Source organism: Hemitrygon akajei, chromosome 15 (assembly GCF_048418815.1).
Source record: "Hemitrygon akajei chromosome 15, sHemAka1.3, whole genome shotgun sequence".
NCBI lineage: Eukaryota > Metazoa > Chordata > Chondrichthyes > Myliobatiformes > Dasyatidae > Hemitrygon > Hemitrygon akajei.
In genome coordinates, this window is record NC_133138.1 from 57904463 (window position 1) to 57921017 (window position 16555).

The window sequence follows — 16555 nt, forward strand, 5'->3', positions numbered from 1 at the left end:
CACAACTGTTCTCAGTACTCCAAGTGTGGCCTCGCCAATGCTTTATAAAGCTTCACCATTACATCCTTACTTTTATATTCTCATCCTTGCTAAATGAATGCTAACTTCGCATTTGCTTTCCTCCCCACTGACTCAACCTGCAAATTAACCTTTAGGGAATCCTGCACAAGGACTCCCATGTCCTTTTTCACCTCAGTTATTTTTTTAATTTTCTCTCTATTTAGAAAATAGTCTACTCTTTTATTTCTTCTGCCAAAGTACATGACCATACACTTGACACTGTATTCCATTCTCCTAATTTTCCTAATCTATCTAAGTCCTTCTATAGACTCTCTACTGCTTCAAAACTACCTGCTCCTCCACCTAACTTTGTATCATCCACAAACTCTGCAACAAAGCCATCAATTCCATCATTCATGTTACTGACATATAACAAAGTGGTTGCAACACAAACCACTATTCAACACCACTAGTCACCGGCAAACAACCAGAAAAGGCTCCCTTTATTCCCATTGTTTGCCTTTTGCCAATCAGCCACTGCAAAGCCACTGTAAAGCAGCCTCCTGTGTAACACTTTGTCAAAAGTCTTCTGAAAATATTGGTACACAACATCGACCAATCCTCCTTTGTCAATTCTACTTGTTATTTCTTGAAATATTTTCAACGGATTTGTCAGGCAAGATTGTCCCTGGAATAAATCAAGCTGATTATGGCCTATTTTATCAGGTGCCTCCATGTACCCCGAAACCACATCCTTAACAATCAACTTCAGCATCTTCCCATCCACCGAGGTCAGACGAACTGGCCTATAGTTTACTCTCTTCTGCCTCTCCCTCTTCTTGATGAGAGAAATGACTTTTGCAAATTTCCAGTCTTCCAGAATGATCCCAGAAACTAGTGATTTTTGAAAGTTAATTACTAATGGCTCCTCAATCTCTTCAGCCACCTTTTCCAGAACCCTGGGTTGTACACTATCTGGTCCAGGTGTCTTATCTACCTTCAGTTTCCCTATAACCTTCTCCCTAGTAATGAGAACTTTACTCACTTCTACCCCCCGACACTCTTGAATTTCCAACATACTTCTAGTGCTTTCCATAGTGAAGAATGATGCAAAATACTTATTCAGTTCATCCGCCATTTCTTTATCCCCCATTACTACCTCTCCCGCATTATCTTCCAGTGGTACGATATCCATTTGTGCCTCTTTTTTACGTTTTATGTATCTGAAGAAACGTTTGGTATTCACATTAATATTATTGGCTAGCTTACTTTTGTATTCCATCTTTTCCTTCTCAGTGACTTTTTGTAGTAGACTTCTGTAGGTTTTTAAGAGCTTCCCAATCCTCTAGCTTCCTACTAATCTTTGCTCTATTATATGTCCTTTCTTTGGCATTTATGTTGGCTTTGGCTTTTCTTGATAGCCATGATTGTGTCATCTTGCATTTAGAATATTTCTTTCTCTTTCGATGTACACATAGTATGCCTTCCAAATTTTAAGGCTTGGGATATAGTAATGTCATAATATCATCCCAAATTCCAAGGGTTAGGATATGTAATGAAAGTTATCCTTGTATATAAACTTACATGACTCTTCTGCATTCGGTTACTTTAACATTAAATTTTATTAACCAGCTTTAATTTTAAATAAATGATCAACTAAATCAAATACTGACATGTAAGCTAACTCCCACATTGTGATCATCATGAGTTCATCTGCCCATTCTGCTGTACTCTTACCCTTCATTCTTTTCTTGAGAAGAGTGCTCCCAAACTCACAGTTTGTCCTTTTTGAAGCTTCCAAAAGAACAGTTTAGAGTTTACTCCCAGATATTCCCATGTAAGTGTCTAGTTAATGAATAAGTGACAAACTACTTTCTAAGTAATGAAATTGAAGGATCTTGTTTGATCCCTTTACGTTCCAAATTCCTACAGATATAGAGCGATAGAGAAGTACAACATAGAACCAGGCCCTTTGGTCCATCTAGTCCATGCCGAACTATTATTCTGATTACTGCCATTCCCCTGCACCTGAACTATAGTCCTCCATACTCCTCCCATCCATGTATCTTAAATATGAATTGAACCAGCATCCACCATTTCACCAGGAAGCTCATTCCACAGTCTCACTAACCTCTGAGTGAAGATGATTCCCCTCATGTTCCCCTTAAACATTTCACCTTTCACCCTTAACCCATGATCTCTAAGTTCTAATCTTTCCCAACCTCGAAAAAGCCTGTTTTTATTTACCCTATCTATATCCCTCATAATTTTGTATATCTCTTCAAATCTCCCCACCTTCACCTACACTCCACTGAATAAAGTCATAACCAGCTCAACCTTTTTCTATATTTCAGGTCTTCAAGTCCTGGCAACATCCTGGTAAATTTTTTCTGTACTAGTTCAATCTTATTGATATATTTCCTGCAGGCAGGTGACCAGAATTACACACAAATACCCCAGATTAGGCCACACCAATGTCTTATGCAACTTCAACATAACATCCTAACTCTTGCACTCAGTATGCTGATTTATGAAGGCCAATGTGCTAAATACTTTCTTTAGGACCCTATCTAATTGTGATGCCACCTTCACGGAATTATAGATCTGCATTCTCAGATCCCTCTGTTCTCTCTAACTCTCCCAGTGTCCTACCATTCACTGTGTAAGTCCTCTTCCCAATGGGCCACATCTTACCGTTGATAGCATTGAATTCCATATGCCATTTTTTCAGCCTATTTTTCTAGCTGGTCCAGATGCCACTGCAAGGTTTGATACCTTCCTCACTGTCCACTACACCCCCAATCTTGGTGTCATCCACACATTTGCTGAGCCAGTTTACCACATTATCATCTAGATTGTTAACATAGATAACAAACAGCAACAGGTCCAGCACCAGTCCTTGTGGCACACTGCTAGTCACAGGCCTCCAGTTAGAGAAGCAACTATCTACTATCATTCTCTGGCTTCTCCCATGAACCCAATGTCGAATCCAATTTACTATCTTATCCTGAAAGCCAAGTGACTGAAACTTCTTGACCAACCTCCCATGTGGGACCTTGTCAAAAATCTTTCTAAGAGTTTGTGTGCTCCTATCCAACCCTAAAACTCCAGGTGTAGAAGAACATCCTAACTCTTGCACTCAGTATGGGTTAACTCACTCCAAGGAAGAGGCAGAGTGAAGTTTTTATAAACCATTTTATTTTAAAGATTTATGACTCCAGTTTGTGACAGTACTACAGTGATTTGCACATTTATGACATGCAGTGGAATTACAGTCTTCTATCAGATGGACACAGTTTACATTCTCATTTATCAGAGCGGCAGAATTTTAAGTTTTGCTGGGCTGCAAAAGGCTAACCTTTCTGGCTTGCTATATAGAAGTGTCATTGCTGAAAATATTCAACCTTATCATATTCATCTTCATTTCAAGAAAATATCTTGATAGAAATAAAAGTTGAAAAGTTAAATTTGAATACGATGTTACCTTTCAACGCAGTTTCACTGAATGGAGCATGTAACATTATAAGATTTGTTTGCACTGCTTTGAAGCAAAGCGCTGAAGAATGCTTAATGGCTTTGTTAAAGCCAATAAAATAACTTTGAATTCAGTACTCTTAAATAACAATGCTACTGATTCTATCAAAAAGCGAAGGCGTGCCACCTGAGAATAAGGTTGAACGCATTCATAAATCCATTACCTCCAAACTTGTGGCGCCTTTTTTTCTTAATTCACAGTCAGTAAAGATTACACCTCTGTATGCACATTTCATCTACAACTTAGTGAATATTAGCTTGAATGACGCAAACATTTGAAGACAAGCATGGCTTTCATAAATATTTTTCATTATTACATATACTGTGTGTACCCTCATGTTGTGCATTGGAACTTCAACATTAAAGAGCAGATCATGTTTCCATAATGGTTAAGATAATGCTATGCTGTATAACTGATGAGTATGAGAACGGAGCTCAAGCGAAATACCCTGTTATAAAGACTGATTGAAAACTAGACAGGTGTTTTGACAGCATGATTAATTTCACACGTAGACAAAAAGACATCACTGTGGCTTTAAGTACAAATTATTGAATACACTTTTTTTTAGGAAAACGTATTTCCTTTCAATTTTCTTTTAGTATTGCAGTCTAACTGATATGGCTTTAACTATTGAAAAAGAGTTTGAACAAAGAAGCTTAACATCCCTAAATTAATTTTAAACATTAACTTAGGATTCTCCTGAATGGAGACCTGGTTTTGTTTTAGTAGGACTGCGGTGGGAAACAGCAAGCTTTAACACAAATACAGCAACTCTCCTGCATAGTGGTTTGAAATCCAAGAACCAATACCTGAGATTTTTAAACTAATTTTCTCTAAATTTTAAACTAGTTTTATGCCATGGAAAGCAAGTAAATCAGTGTATCCATAGAGAAAAGCTCTCTTTGGTTTGGTGTAAAATGAAATGCAGGTGAAACACAATTTATTAGACTACTGAAATTCAATAGAGCTGAAATAGCGTTATATGCAAGCAGCAAAGTTTACCATCAAAGTAAAATCTACATTAATAGTACAAGTCAGCCTGTGCCACATCTGAAGACAAGTTGCTAATAATTTCACTCTGTGGTAGCATTTTGAACAGATCAGTAATAAATAGTTTACTACTGAATAATTCTAATAGAATTTTCACTTGTTAATCTAAACTACTGGTAATGTAATTGGTATGCAGCTTAAGGGGGAAATATATCCGATGTTACTCATTTGTTGAAGTTAAAGTGATTTAAATACATTAAAAAAATTCTCCTGGCAGAATATCACTTAACCTGTTTTGCTTTAGTGTTAAGCATTGTCTAATTACACTACTAAATGAAGTCTTGCCTAATGACTGGTAACAAAGAAATATATAATATAAACCACTTATTTTTTGTTGGAGAGAAATTTGAATTTTAATAAATACATAATCCAGGAATGTTCGAGTTTCTATTTGGCAATAATCTTGTTAAATCTGCTAACTTTGTCTGTAATTATTGAGAATGTCTTTTTCCTACATATATTAATTATGTTGCAGAAAACCTATGCAGGATTATAGACCATGAGGATCCACAATAGAAATAGTTTCTGTTACAAAGAGTAACCAAAGTAATAAGAAATTACAAAAAATTACAAACATATAAAATATCAGGTAATGGCTACAAAATGTTAAACAGATTAAGAAAGAAGTTTCCTTAACATGATGGCAGTCATACTAAATTATGACTTGGATATTCATTGTCTCTGGAATAAAATCCTGCAATATCCCCCTTCATGGGGCTATGGGAGTAACTCCAACACACAGATTGAATACATTCATGATGATGGCTAATTACCACCAGCTCCTTCACCAGAGCAATTAGGGATGGGCAGTGCAAACAGGCCTTGCCAGTGATAGCCAGATTCATGAATCAATAAAAATGCTAGTTCATAGCTTTGTATAATCAGTATTTGATTAGTAAACTTGAAGTTTTGACCTCAATATGCCAAAATTCTTCATCTCCTTCTAAACCCCCATCCCAACCAAGATTCTGACAGCCAAAGACATGAAAAGGATTATCTTTTGAACTAAGTATAGCTAAATATTAGAAAAAAAGTAATTATTGTAAAGGCCCTCCCCAACTCCAAGAGAAAGCTTTGGTCACTTCATTACTTCGGAATGATTAGCGAGTAGTTCAATATATTATTAATTTTAGCATTATATTGTGTAAGTGTGAAGGAATTTGGATTAATATTTTGGTGGACACTGTGTTCCATGGATTGATGATTAGCTGAGATGGTTTTAAATTCTAAAGGTCTAATTGGATTTAATTTAGTGCAATGGCAGTCTTTTTTTTTTCATTTTTAAGCAAACTTATTTTTTCTGTGACATACAGAAAATGATACTGCTACCTTTATACATTAAACCAGAGAGATCCTCATACCTTACCAAAAAAGCAATGATGATACATACCCTTACAACATAAAGATTATCAACTTATATCGCAAATTGCCATTTTTTAACAAAAGGCTTCTCCACATATAATATTTTACAATTTCACTATTTTAGCAAATCATGCAAGATATTTGCTACTAAACAATTAACTGCATAAAACTTTTAAAAATCTCAGTAGAAATCACTGTGAAAATTTTCTGATCTTGCACACATACATCGCAGGGTGCCTAGCTGCATGCCACCCCAAGTTCTCCTGTAACAACCAACAACCAAGTCACACATCACAATACATTTAGCAGTATGGTAACTTAAAAAGGCAATCTCAAAAAAAGTCTGCAATACGGTAGAAAAGCTTAGCAATGAACACAACTTAATACTGCCAGTTGTGAGGTTAAGAGTTTCAGCATCACATGAGCATATATGGAGTCTACAAGAGAGACAATTAGGAGTTTACATGAGGTCCACTGGTCTCCTGGACTCCTCATGCTCATGTTAACCCCCTCACCATGGCTTACATCATAGAGAGGCACAAAAAATCTTTGTAATTATATTGCAGTAGGAGTATAAGCAATTACTCTATTCAGAGAAAAGATGTATTTTAATATATGCTCAAAACTTATGTAAATCCTATTAATGTAACTTAAAATAATTTACAAAATAAAGTATTCTTTTGTTTTAAACTACTTCTTGAACATGTCTTGAAGTGGCCCAGGAAGATATTTAAGAACAGTATCGAGAATGCTTTCTTCCTCTTCATCCTCCTCGTCTCCACAGCCTGCAGGAATTGCTTTCTTTGGGCGAGTCAAACTCCCTTCTATTGGGGCTTCCATTGCAGCCTTCTCCTCAGCTTCTTTTTCTTCCTTCTTTTTAAGGCCATACTAGAAGTTAAAGAAAGTGGTTAGCCTTAAAAAACTTAACAATAGGCTGCCCTTGTAAAGAACGACGGTATGGCATTTCCAAAATTAACACTGAAAATGGAGCAAAACTGCATGCAGTGCATTGTTTTAAAATCATGCTAAAATTTTTTGACAACTGCTTTAAAATGTTTGTATAATGTTTGAGTGTTTCTTGGAGCTACTGCAAGGGACTTTGCTGTGGATAAGGGTAAATAAAGGTTGTTGTGCTGAAAGAAAGAATTACAGTTAATTGCAAGATCATTTTTAACATATCTTCATAATTGCATACAAATTATCCATGTGGCTCCATCATAAATATCATAATCTGGATTTTGTAAAGGCTATTTCTCTCTCAAGATTATAGAATGACCAGGTGCCTGGGCAATTTCAATCTTCTTCCGTTTCCTTTTAGATGGATGACATCAGGTGCATCAATTGTAAATTAATATATGCTCATCAAAATGAGTAATTGTTGGTGAGCTTGTGGAAATTTAGCTCATAATAGAGATAAATTCCTAATTTGATGCAAGTTATGCCTAAAGCAATTTGAACTGAAGCAGCATCTATCTAACTGCTAATATGATAATAGTACTCAATAGTGTCAGCTCATCTGCATTTTAATTCATAAATGTCACAGTGCAGGGTACACAGGCAACAAAGGTGAGGGAAGAAAGTGTGGGTAAATTAATTTAAAGGAATGCAGATAGCTGAGGGAGTACATCATTAAAGGTAAAATAACACTTCTGTAAGTCCTTATAAAGATTTAAATGATATTTGAGCCTCTTAATGTTCTTAAACCTCAGGTGCATAGGATTAGAGATCATGGGTAAAGAAAGCTTCATAAGGAGATTTATGGCCACAGCCGATGAGCTCAATTACTTTCCATGTCACCTCATAGATTAGCAAAATATTTTTCTTTAGTACAGCTCTTCATTCAGTTCTGCTGATCCAAACACCGACAAAGTAACCCCATAACCGGCAACACTGCCTGCAAATGTGATTGATGGCATCTCAGTTCCTGGGCTATTATTTTGATATTTTCATTATGATTTATGGATGTTGTTGTTGCTGTTCCTCTCCATGCCCTGTAGCAGATTGGGCGGCAAGCTTGCCCTTTTTTTAGTATTTGACTTTTTTTTATGAGGCCGAGTTGCTAGCTCGACGCTCAACCTGGCATGGATGGAAAGCCTGCAAGGAGCCAGCCGGATTCGAACTTGGGACCACTCACTGGGTCCAGTGTGGATACCGTTACACCACCAGCCAGTCACACCTATTGTTCTACTTATTTAAAAAGGCAGTAAATCCACTTTCACTAATCATCTACCAAAGAAAGATCTGACCTTGACGTTCTGGCTATGAGCATGTGTATGTTGTTTCTGATCGATTAGAACTGAGAACATCTATGTGAAGCAGCCCATATGAACCTGTAACAGCCCTACTTTTCCTCCACCATCCCAAATAAGAGAATCAATTTTGAAGTGTTACTTTATGCAAATGAAAACAATTGCAGCAGTGAATCTTTGTATCTTGCTGCCCTGGCCTTTAGTTGTCTTCTTAGGCATTTCTTGCTGGTTCACGATGGCTTACTACCAACTCCACTTACTTTGATTCAAGAACATGAATCACCAAGGCAAAGAAGGCTACGGACCAAGTCTGGGGAAAACAGACTTGGAACTTTTATAGTTAATTACAATGGTCGACATGGACACAGAGGGCCAAGCGCCTGTTTCCATGCAGTACAACTTTATATCTACAACAGTTCTGGGGATTTTCAGGTAGCAGATAAGATCAGTGTAGGTCAGGAGGTACTTAGTGAGACAGGTGGTACAACCCTCCTGCTGTTGTGCTGAGCTCCTGATGATTACACTTGAGGTTCTCATTACCAACCAGAATATGCCTTTTCCATTTTAATTGGGTGATGTGATTTTTATGAGGTGGTAAAAGTGTTACATTCTTTCTTGAAGGAAGTTTTGAACACTTCATTGAATTATTTCCTTTTTCCTCAAGATAATCTCTTGTGTTTTCTAACGTGTGGTGACTCAACTGAATTAGGACCTCAGTATTAGGGATATTGATTTTGGGAGATTATGGTATTTCACTTTTTTTGACAATGGGTATGCAAAGATAGCAATGATGGTATCTCTGCAGAACTCTGAGATAAGCTGCTACAGGTAGTTTATGACTCAAAAGTGTAAAGGAGGACAGGTATAATTGCTTGGTAGATAATGAGTGTTGTGCTGGGTTTGATATTTAGATCTTCAGCCAATATTTGGATCAAAAAATCCAAAGGCTTTGTTGATGTATAGGAAGTAATGGGGAATATCTTCAAAGATATTTGGCTACCCTGAGAGAAGGCTCCCAATCTGTGGGAAGTAGTTTACATTTTCCAGGCACTTGTGCACCTTTATTATCATTGAGGTTTTTCGCCATGGAGACAGGTTCAAGAGAACTTTCATTTTGCATACATTTACTTACTTTATCATCACTTCTCTTTGTCACTATAATAGAAATACTGCCCTCTATAATCTATTTTATACCAGCTTCAATCATTATTCATCATTAAATATTATTCATAATGTCACACCAGTGGGAAGAATTCAAATCTCTTTTTCTGACTTCCTACGATGAGTTGGTGCATTATGTTGGTCAGATGTTGGTCTTTATTCTGGTTCACTTGCAGCTCTATCTTGGAGCTTGGTGTATGAGCTTAATCAGTGACATTTTCTGCTTTCATAACTAAATCTGTGCCTGCATATCTTGCTATTTTAACAGCTCAGATATAATTTAACATGGGTGCCTTCCTCAAATCCTAATTCCATTGTCCATTTTCTCATTCTAACTATTCCCATTCACTCAATGACAAGATAACCTTGTTCACAGTTTATCCCCATGGTCATCGTGGGGATAAATCAAATTTAGCCAATCAAAGACATCCTTCTCACCCTTCCTGGATTTATCAAATTTCCTCTGTCTCCTTCTCAGTTTGGGAGAAGGACCTTTGACCTGAGCATTAACCCACAACTAGACCTACTGAGTATTTCCAGAATTTTCTGGTTTCTGGTTTTTGGTTTTATGTTGATTTTCACTTTTTTTTAAAAAACTTCCTTTAACTTCTGCATTAGTAACTTGTCTGACTGCTGCTTGGTCATCCAGGAGGTTTATTTTGCTAATCATATTTGTCTCTTTTTTTTTAGCAATAAGTAGCTCAAGCTGCAATTACATGTCAGTCAGGGCATAACTGTGGCAATAGTAAAACAATTTTCATGCTTGCTTATGATATAGAAGGCCATTTGTCCCGTTCAGTCATGCCAACTCGCAAAGCAATCCCATTCCCCCACTAGTCCAATAACCTTTTCATCCGACACACTCATTAATTCCAACAAATAATCTATAATGCCATTTAAAGAGACCAATTAACCTATGCATCTTTGGCATGTGGGAGGAAACAAAGTATCCAGGGAAACCCATGCATTCAAAGGAATCACATCCAATCTCTACACAGATAGCACAGAAGAATTCGATTTGTGAGGCAGCACTAATGTTAATATACTATGCCAAAAATGTTTGGGTCTTTTTACTCTCTGCATTTGACAAGGCCCCTTGGATTCTTCTATGAACTTATTGAGTTTAATTTGTGCCACCTTTGGTGTTTCTTCACATTTCAATCTCTCAAATCATGTTTCACCTGATGAGTTATTGCATCAATTTCTTTTCCTGGCGTTATGGCAAAATGAAATCCTAACTATGAATCCTCCAGAGTATTGGCACTCAACATAGGGTTATCTTGTTGAACAGCTTTAGCAATTTAGTCATGGTAGTCCATTACTACCTTAACTTGCAACTTCCTTCCATAGAGAGAGGGAAGGATTTACAACTTCAAAGCTCCCTATCGACATCAGCGTACCTTGTTTCTGTCATTGTACATCTGTTAGATGCAAGAACTAACTTGTACAATCGTGGGTTTCAAAATTTCTATCTCTCTGACAGGCTTGATTAGTGCAAAGCAACTCTTTAAATTTGCTAAAATTCATTCTGTAGGATTATGATCACAGATAATCTGCATTTTTGTTTATCAGTTCTCGAGCTTCCTTATATTCTGAAGGATAAAAAAATTAATAAAAACATGATCACAATTTGCACTGAATGGTCACTTTATTAATTACCTCCTTTATCTATTATAGTGGCCAGTGAGTGTACGTTCTTCTGCTGGTATAGCCCATCCACTTCAAGGTTTGACATGTTGTGCATTCAGAGATGCCCTTCAAAACACCACTGTCATAATACATGACTATTAGGGTTCTGTTGTTTGGTCTGAACAACAACTGAACGCTGTGATCATGTCTGCATGCTTTTATGCGTTGAGTTGCTGCCACATGATTGGCTGATTAGATATTTGCATTAAAAGGAGGGGTACCTAATAAAGTGGCCACTGAGCGTATAACCTCATCATTTGACACATCCTTCACTCTAACATTACCATCAAGTGTAAATGGACTTATTAAAGAGAGATAGACTGTAACATCTTTAACATGTTATTTCTTTACTTTAGCATGTACCACACAATTTAAATTGTTTATTATCAATGTAATTTGGGATCCTGTTTTCCTGCTTCTCCCCATGGTTAACTATCAGGGTTGTTCATTGAAGTGAAAGATCAACAAATGAAAATATCTAATCTGTTCTAAAGGAAAGTAAAACTATAAACTGCATATTTTAGCTCTCTCATTTTACCAAAAACAGTGTTCCTGGTATATTAATGGCAGGATCATGAAGTCTTCCTGGCCATAACTGTTTGTCTTAGCAGTACACATTGGGCACAAGACATAAAGTTAATGGAAACTCAAAAATATTAATGATACACTGCTCCTCACATGCTTTAATTTTCAGTATGCGATGACAGAAGTTTTAAACACAGTTTTATTGATGTCTTCTGAAGACTATTTTCTGAAATGACTATTTTAAAAGGAAGTAGCCAGAATTTGAGAGCTCTGTTATAAGGAAAGGCTGAAGAGGTTAGGCTTTTATTCCCTGGAGCACAGGACAATGAAGGGAGATCTTACAGAGGCATATAAAATGATGAAGGGTTTAGATAGGGTGAATGCTTGCAGACTTTTCTCCTCAGGTTGGGTGACATTTCAGGGAAATGTACGTAAGAAATGTGACAAATGTTCAGGGGATATTTGCGTAGAGATCTGCATAGGTACATTCCAATGAGACAGGGAAAGGATGGTAGGGTACAGGAACCGTGGTGCACAAAGACTATTGTAAATCTAGTCTAGCAGAAAAGAACAGCTTATGAAAGGTTCAAAAAACTAGGTAATGATAGAAATCTAGAAGATTATAAGGCTAGCAGGAAGGAGCTTAAGAAAGAAATTAGGAGAGCCAGAAGGGGCAATGAGAAGGCCTTGATGGACAGGATTAAGGAAAACCCCAAGGCATTCTTCAAGTATATGAAGATCAAGGGGATAAGATGTGAGAGAATAGGACCAATCAAGTGTGACAGTGGAAAAGTTTGTATGGAACCGGAGGAGATAGAGAGTTACTTAATGAGTACTTTGCTTCAGTATTCACTATGGAAAAGGATCTTGGTGATTGTAGTGATGACTTGCAGCAGACTGAAAAGCTTGAGCGTGTAGATATTAAGAAAGAGGATGTGCTGGAGCTTTTGGAAAGCATCAAGTTGGATAAGTCACCGGAACCGGACGAGATGTACCCCAGGCTACTGTGGGAGGCAAGGGAGGAGATTGCTGAGCCTCTGGTGATGACCTTTGCATCATCAATGGAGACAGGAGAGGTTCCAGAGGATTGGAGAGTTGCAGACATTTATCCCCCATATTCAAGAAAGGGAGTAGAGATAGCCCAAGAAATTATAGATCAGTGAGTCTTACTTCAGTGGTCGGTAAGTTAATGGAGAACATTTGGAGAGGCATAATATGATTAGGAATAGTCAGCATGGCTTTGTGAAAGGCAGGTCATGCCTTACGAGCCTGACTGAATTTTTTGAGGATGTGACTAAACACATTGATGAAGGTAGAGCAGTAGATGTAGTGTATATGGATTTCAGCAAGGCATTTGACAAGGTTCCTCATGCAAGGTCTTATTGAGAAAGTAAGGAGGCATGGGATCCAAGGGAACATTGCTTTGTAGATCCAGAACTGGCTTGCTCACAGAAGGCAAAGAATGGTTGTAGACGGTCATATTCTACTTGGAGGTCAGTCACCAGTGGTGTGCCTCACGGATCTGTTCTGGGACCCCTACTCTTCGTGAGTTTTATAAATGACCTGGATGAGGAAGTGGAGGGATGGGTTAGTAAATTTGCTGATGACACAAATGTTGGGGGTGTTGTGGAAAGTGTGGAGGGCTATCAAAGGCTACAGTGGGATATTGATAGGATGCAAAACTGGGCTGAGAAGTGGCAGATACGGTTCAACCCAGATAAGTGTGAGGTGGCTCATTTTGGTAGGTCAAATATGATGACAGAATATAGTATTATTGGTAAGACTCTTGGCAGTGTGGGATCAGTGAGGGATCTTGAGGTCCAAGTCTATAGGACACTCAAAGCTGCTGTGCAGGTTGACTCTGTGGCTAAGAAAGCATACGGTGCATTGGCCTTCATCAATCTTGGGATTGAGTTTAGGAGCCGAGAGGTAATGTTGCAGCTATATAGGACCCTGGTCAGACCCCACTTGGAGTACTGTGCTCAGTTCTGGTCGTCTCACTAAGGGAAGGATGTGGAAACCATAGAAAGGATGCAGAGGAGATTTACAAGGATTTTGTCTGGATTGGGGAGCATACATTATGAGAATAGGTTGAGTGAACTCAGCCTTTTTTCCTTGGAGTGACGGAGGATGAGAGGTAACCTGATTGAGGTGTATAAGGTGATGAGAGGCATTGATCATGTGGGTAGTCAGAGGCTCATTCCCAGGACTGAAATGGCTAGCACGAGAGGGCAAAGTTTTAAGATGCTTGGAAGTAGGTACAGAGGAGATGTCGGGTAAGTTTTTTAATGCAGAGAATGGTGAGTGCATGGAATGGGCTGCTGGAGATGGTGGTGGAGGCAGATACGATAGGGTCTTTTAAGAGACTCCTGGATAGGTACGTGGAGTTTAGAAAATTAGAGGGCTATGGGTAACCCTAGATAATTTCTAAGGTAAGGACATGTTCGCCACAGCTTTGTGGGCCAAAGGGCCTGTATTGTGCTCTGAGTTTTCTATGTTTCAATGTTTCTATGACACTCAAACTAGAGATCATAGATTTAGTGTGAAAGGAAAAATATTTAAGTCAAAATCAAGGTAAATTTATTATCAAATTTTATTTTGTGTCTGTCACCATATAGTAACTTGAGGTTCATTTTTTGCAGGAATACTATATAATTTGTGAAGAAACTTACACAAAGACAGACTGACAAACAACCAATGCGCAGAGTGAATCTGAGGGGAAAATTTCATTCTGAGGGTGGTGCAAATACAGAGCATGCTGCCAGCAGATGTGCTGGATGTGAGTTCAATTGTAACATTTAAGAGAAGTTGGGTAGGTACATGGATGGGAGGGATTTAGATGAATATGGTTGGGTGCAGGTGGATGGGACCAGGCAGTAGATCAGTTTGGATTGACCAGATGGGCCAAAGTATCTGTTTCTGTGTCATGATACTCTATGACTGTGTACTCTATAGCTAAAAAGTTAACATGTCAAAAATAAGCTGGTAATGGAAGGAGTTTTTTGAAGGAATTAAACAAGATAAAGTGATACATTTGTGATTTTTCAGAAATGCCTCTCTTCTTTTTTAAACAGCCCTAAGATGCCCAATACTTGGTTCATAAACATCACAGCTGGTGCATGTTAACTCAGTAATTGATGGGTTCATGAGGCATTAACTGTGTCCCAGACCACTATCAGAAGCAGGTGGGAGCTCCAATTTTCCTTAAGTGGTCGTATCCCCAGTTCATACATAGGTCCTGGTTTTATTACTGATTTCCAACATCTGCATTATTTGCTTTTGTATCAGGTGGTTGGGAAAGTTTCTCATTCCAATAATTCCCAATAATTGTAGGCACTTCCAAGTAAACCCTGCTGAAACTAAAATAGAGCAACATACTTTTAGAATCCCAAGCATAGATGATGATAGCTTATGTAAGTTATCATTCTTTATATGTTGTCACAATAAAGAAACAATCAGTTTTGATAAAAATTAGAAATACAACAATAGTCAGCAATAAAGACAGCAAAATGCTAATAATAGACAGCACTTCTGATAACATCTGAGAGGGAAAAAAGACCAGTTAACATTTAGGTGTAGACTTCATTACAAATGTTCTGTTTGAGCAACTGTCACTTGAAATGGTAGCCCATCTATTTTTCTGAGGCACTAGCTGTGAACAATTTTAAGAGTATTTCAGTGGAGTGCAATTGAAATCATTCTGTGAGCTTCAAGTGTGTTGTAGAGTAGAATATTACGAAAAATCCTGCCAGTACTTCCATTACATCTGTGGGGTCATCAAATACACATAACAGTGAACTTAATCCATTAGCAAGTAATCACTAACATATTTATATCCTGAAAGATCTCTGCATTTCGCCATTTCTGGGCACCTGGCCCTTCCTAGTTTTCATTGCTGTGATATCAGTATAGGACTTAAGCTCTTGCATTTCTCTCTGAGAACTCCCCCTTTCTCCTCGCTTTAATAATTCATTAAAACAACTGCCAGGTTTTCTGCTTTCTGTCCTTGGATGGGGTTTTCTGGATTGGTGTTAAAATTTGATTTATGTGATTTCTGCGAAGCTTCAAGAAATATCCCTTGTCATAGATGTTTTATAATCAAGTTATTACTGTTGCTAGTGGCTTTTATGTACTTTTAATTACATCTGAAAAAAAAAGGCTATTAAAAGGCTATTACTATTCAGGCTATCCCCTAAACTAATGCCTGTCATGTCTGATCATATAGAGGCTTTATTCTCGTGCTTCATCACAAAATAGAAATGTTTGTGAACTGTGACTCAAGTCTGGGGTATTGAGCACTCCTTTGGTCTTTTCAAAAGAAGTGTGCCTCTTTTGTTGAGAGGACTCGACTCCATTGAAGCAAAAACATCTTCCCTTGTTTTCCTTTTGTTCTTTTGTTGTCTGCATGTAGTGTAGAAGTTATAGATACCAATTCAGCTCCTATCAGTTAATTGGGAAACGTATCCATGTCCTTTAAAAATTAGGTAATAGCTTGCATTATTTAATATCCTATGACCATGCAGCATGACAATTCTGGAGAGATTAAGCTATGTTTTCTCCTTTGTACTCATTATAAATGTTAAATAGTTTTAAGTTGCAATATAATTTTAGTTTAGGAAAGATACGCCTGCAGTCAGTGGATGGTTGTTATTTCAGCCACAGAATCATAGGATAGAAAATTAATTTCAATCATTTGCACACTGAGACACTCAATGAGTAGGATTTGTGATAAAACCACAGAGATTCAGCACAACTCACGCCTCTCTGCATCTGGTACTGTAAGACTCCTGTGATATATGCAGATCATGATGCTGACTTTATCTGATGACATTTTCATAGATAAAATTGTATACTAAAATTAGCTAAACACGAGGAAATCTGCAGATGCTGGAAATTCAAGCAACACACACACAAAATGCTGGTGGAACGCAGCAGGTCAGGCAGCATCTATAGGGAGAAGCGCTGTAGACGAAAGGTCTCGACC

General features: G+C 37.7%; 1 protein-coding gene across 4 annotated transcripts in view; it reads right to left on the reverse strand.

Moving 5' to 3' along the window:
- Nucleotides 1–3176: 3176 nt before the first annotated feature.
- Nucleotides 3177–16555, reverse strand: part of LOC140739378 (complexin-2) — a 240586-nt gene continuing 227207 nt past the window's right edge. For all 4 annotated transcript variants that reach the window (XM_073067630.1, XM_073067632.1, XM_073067631.1 and 1 more), the window contains exon 4: nucleotides 3177–6835. In XM_073067630.1, the coding sequence (XP_072923731.1) occupies nucleotides 6638–6835 (198 nt within the window). In that variant the 3' untranslated portion in view covers nucleotides 3177–6637. The remainder of the gene's footprint in view (nucleotides 6836–16555) is intronic.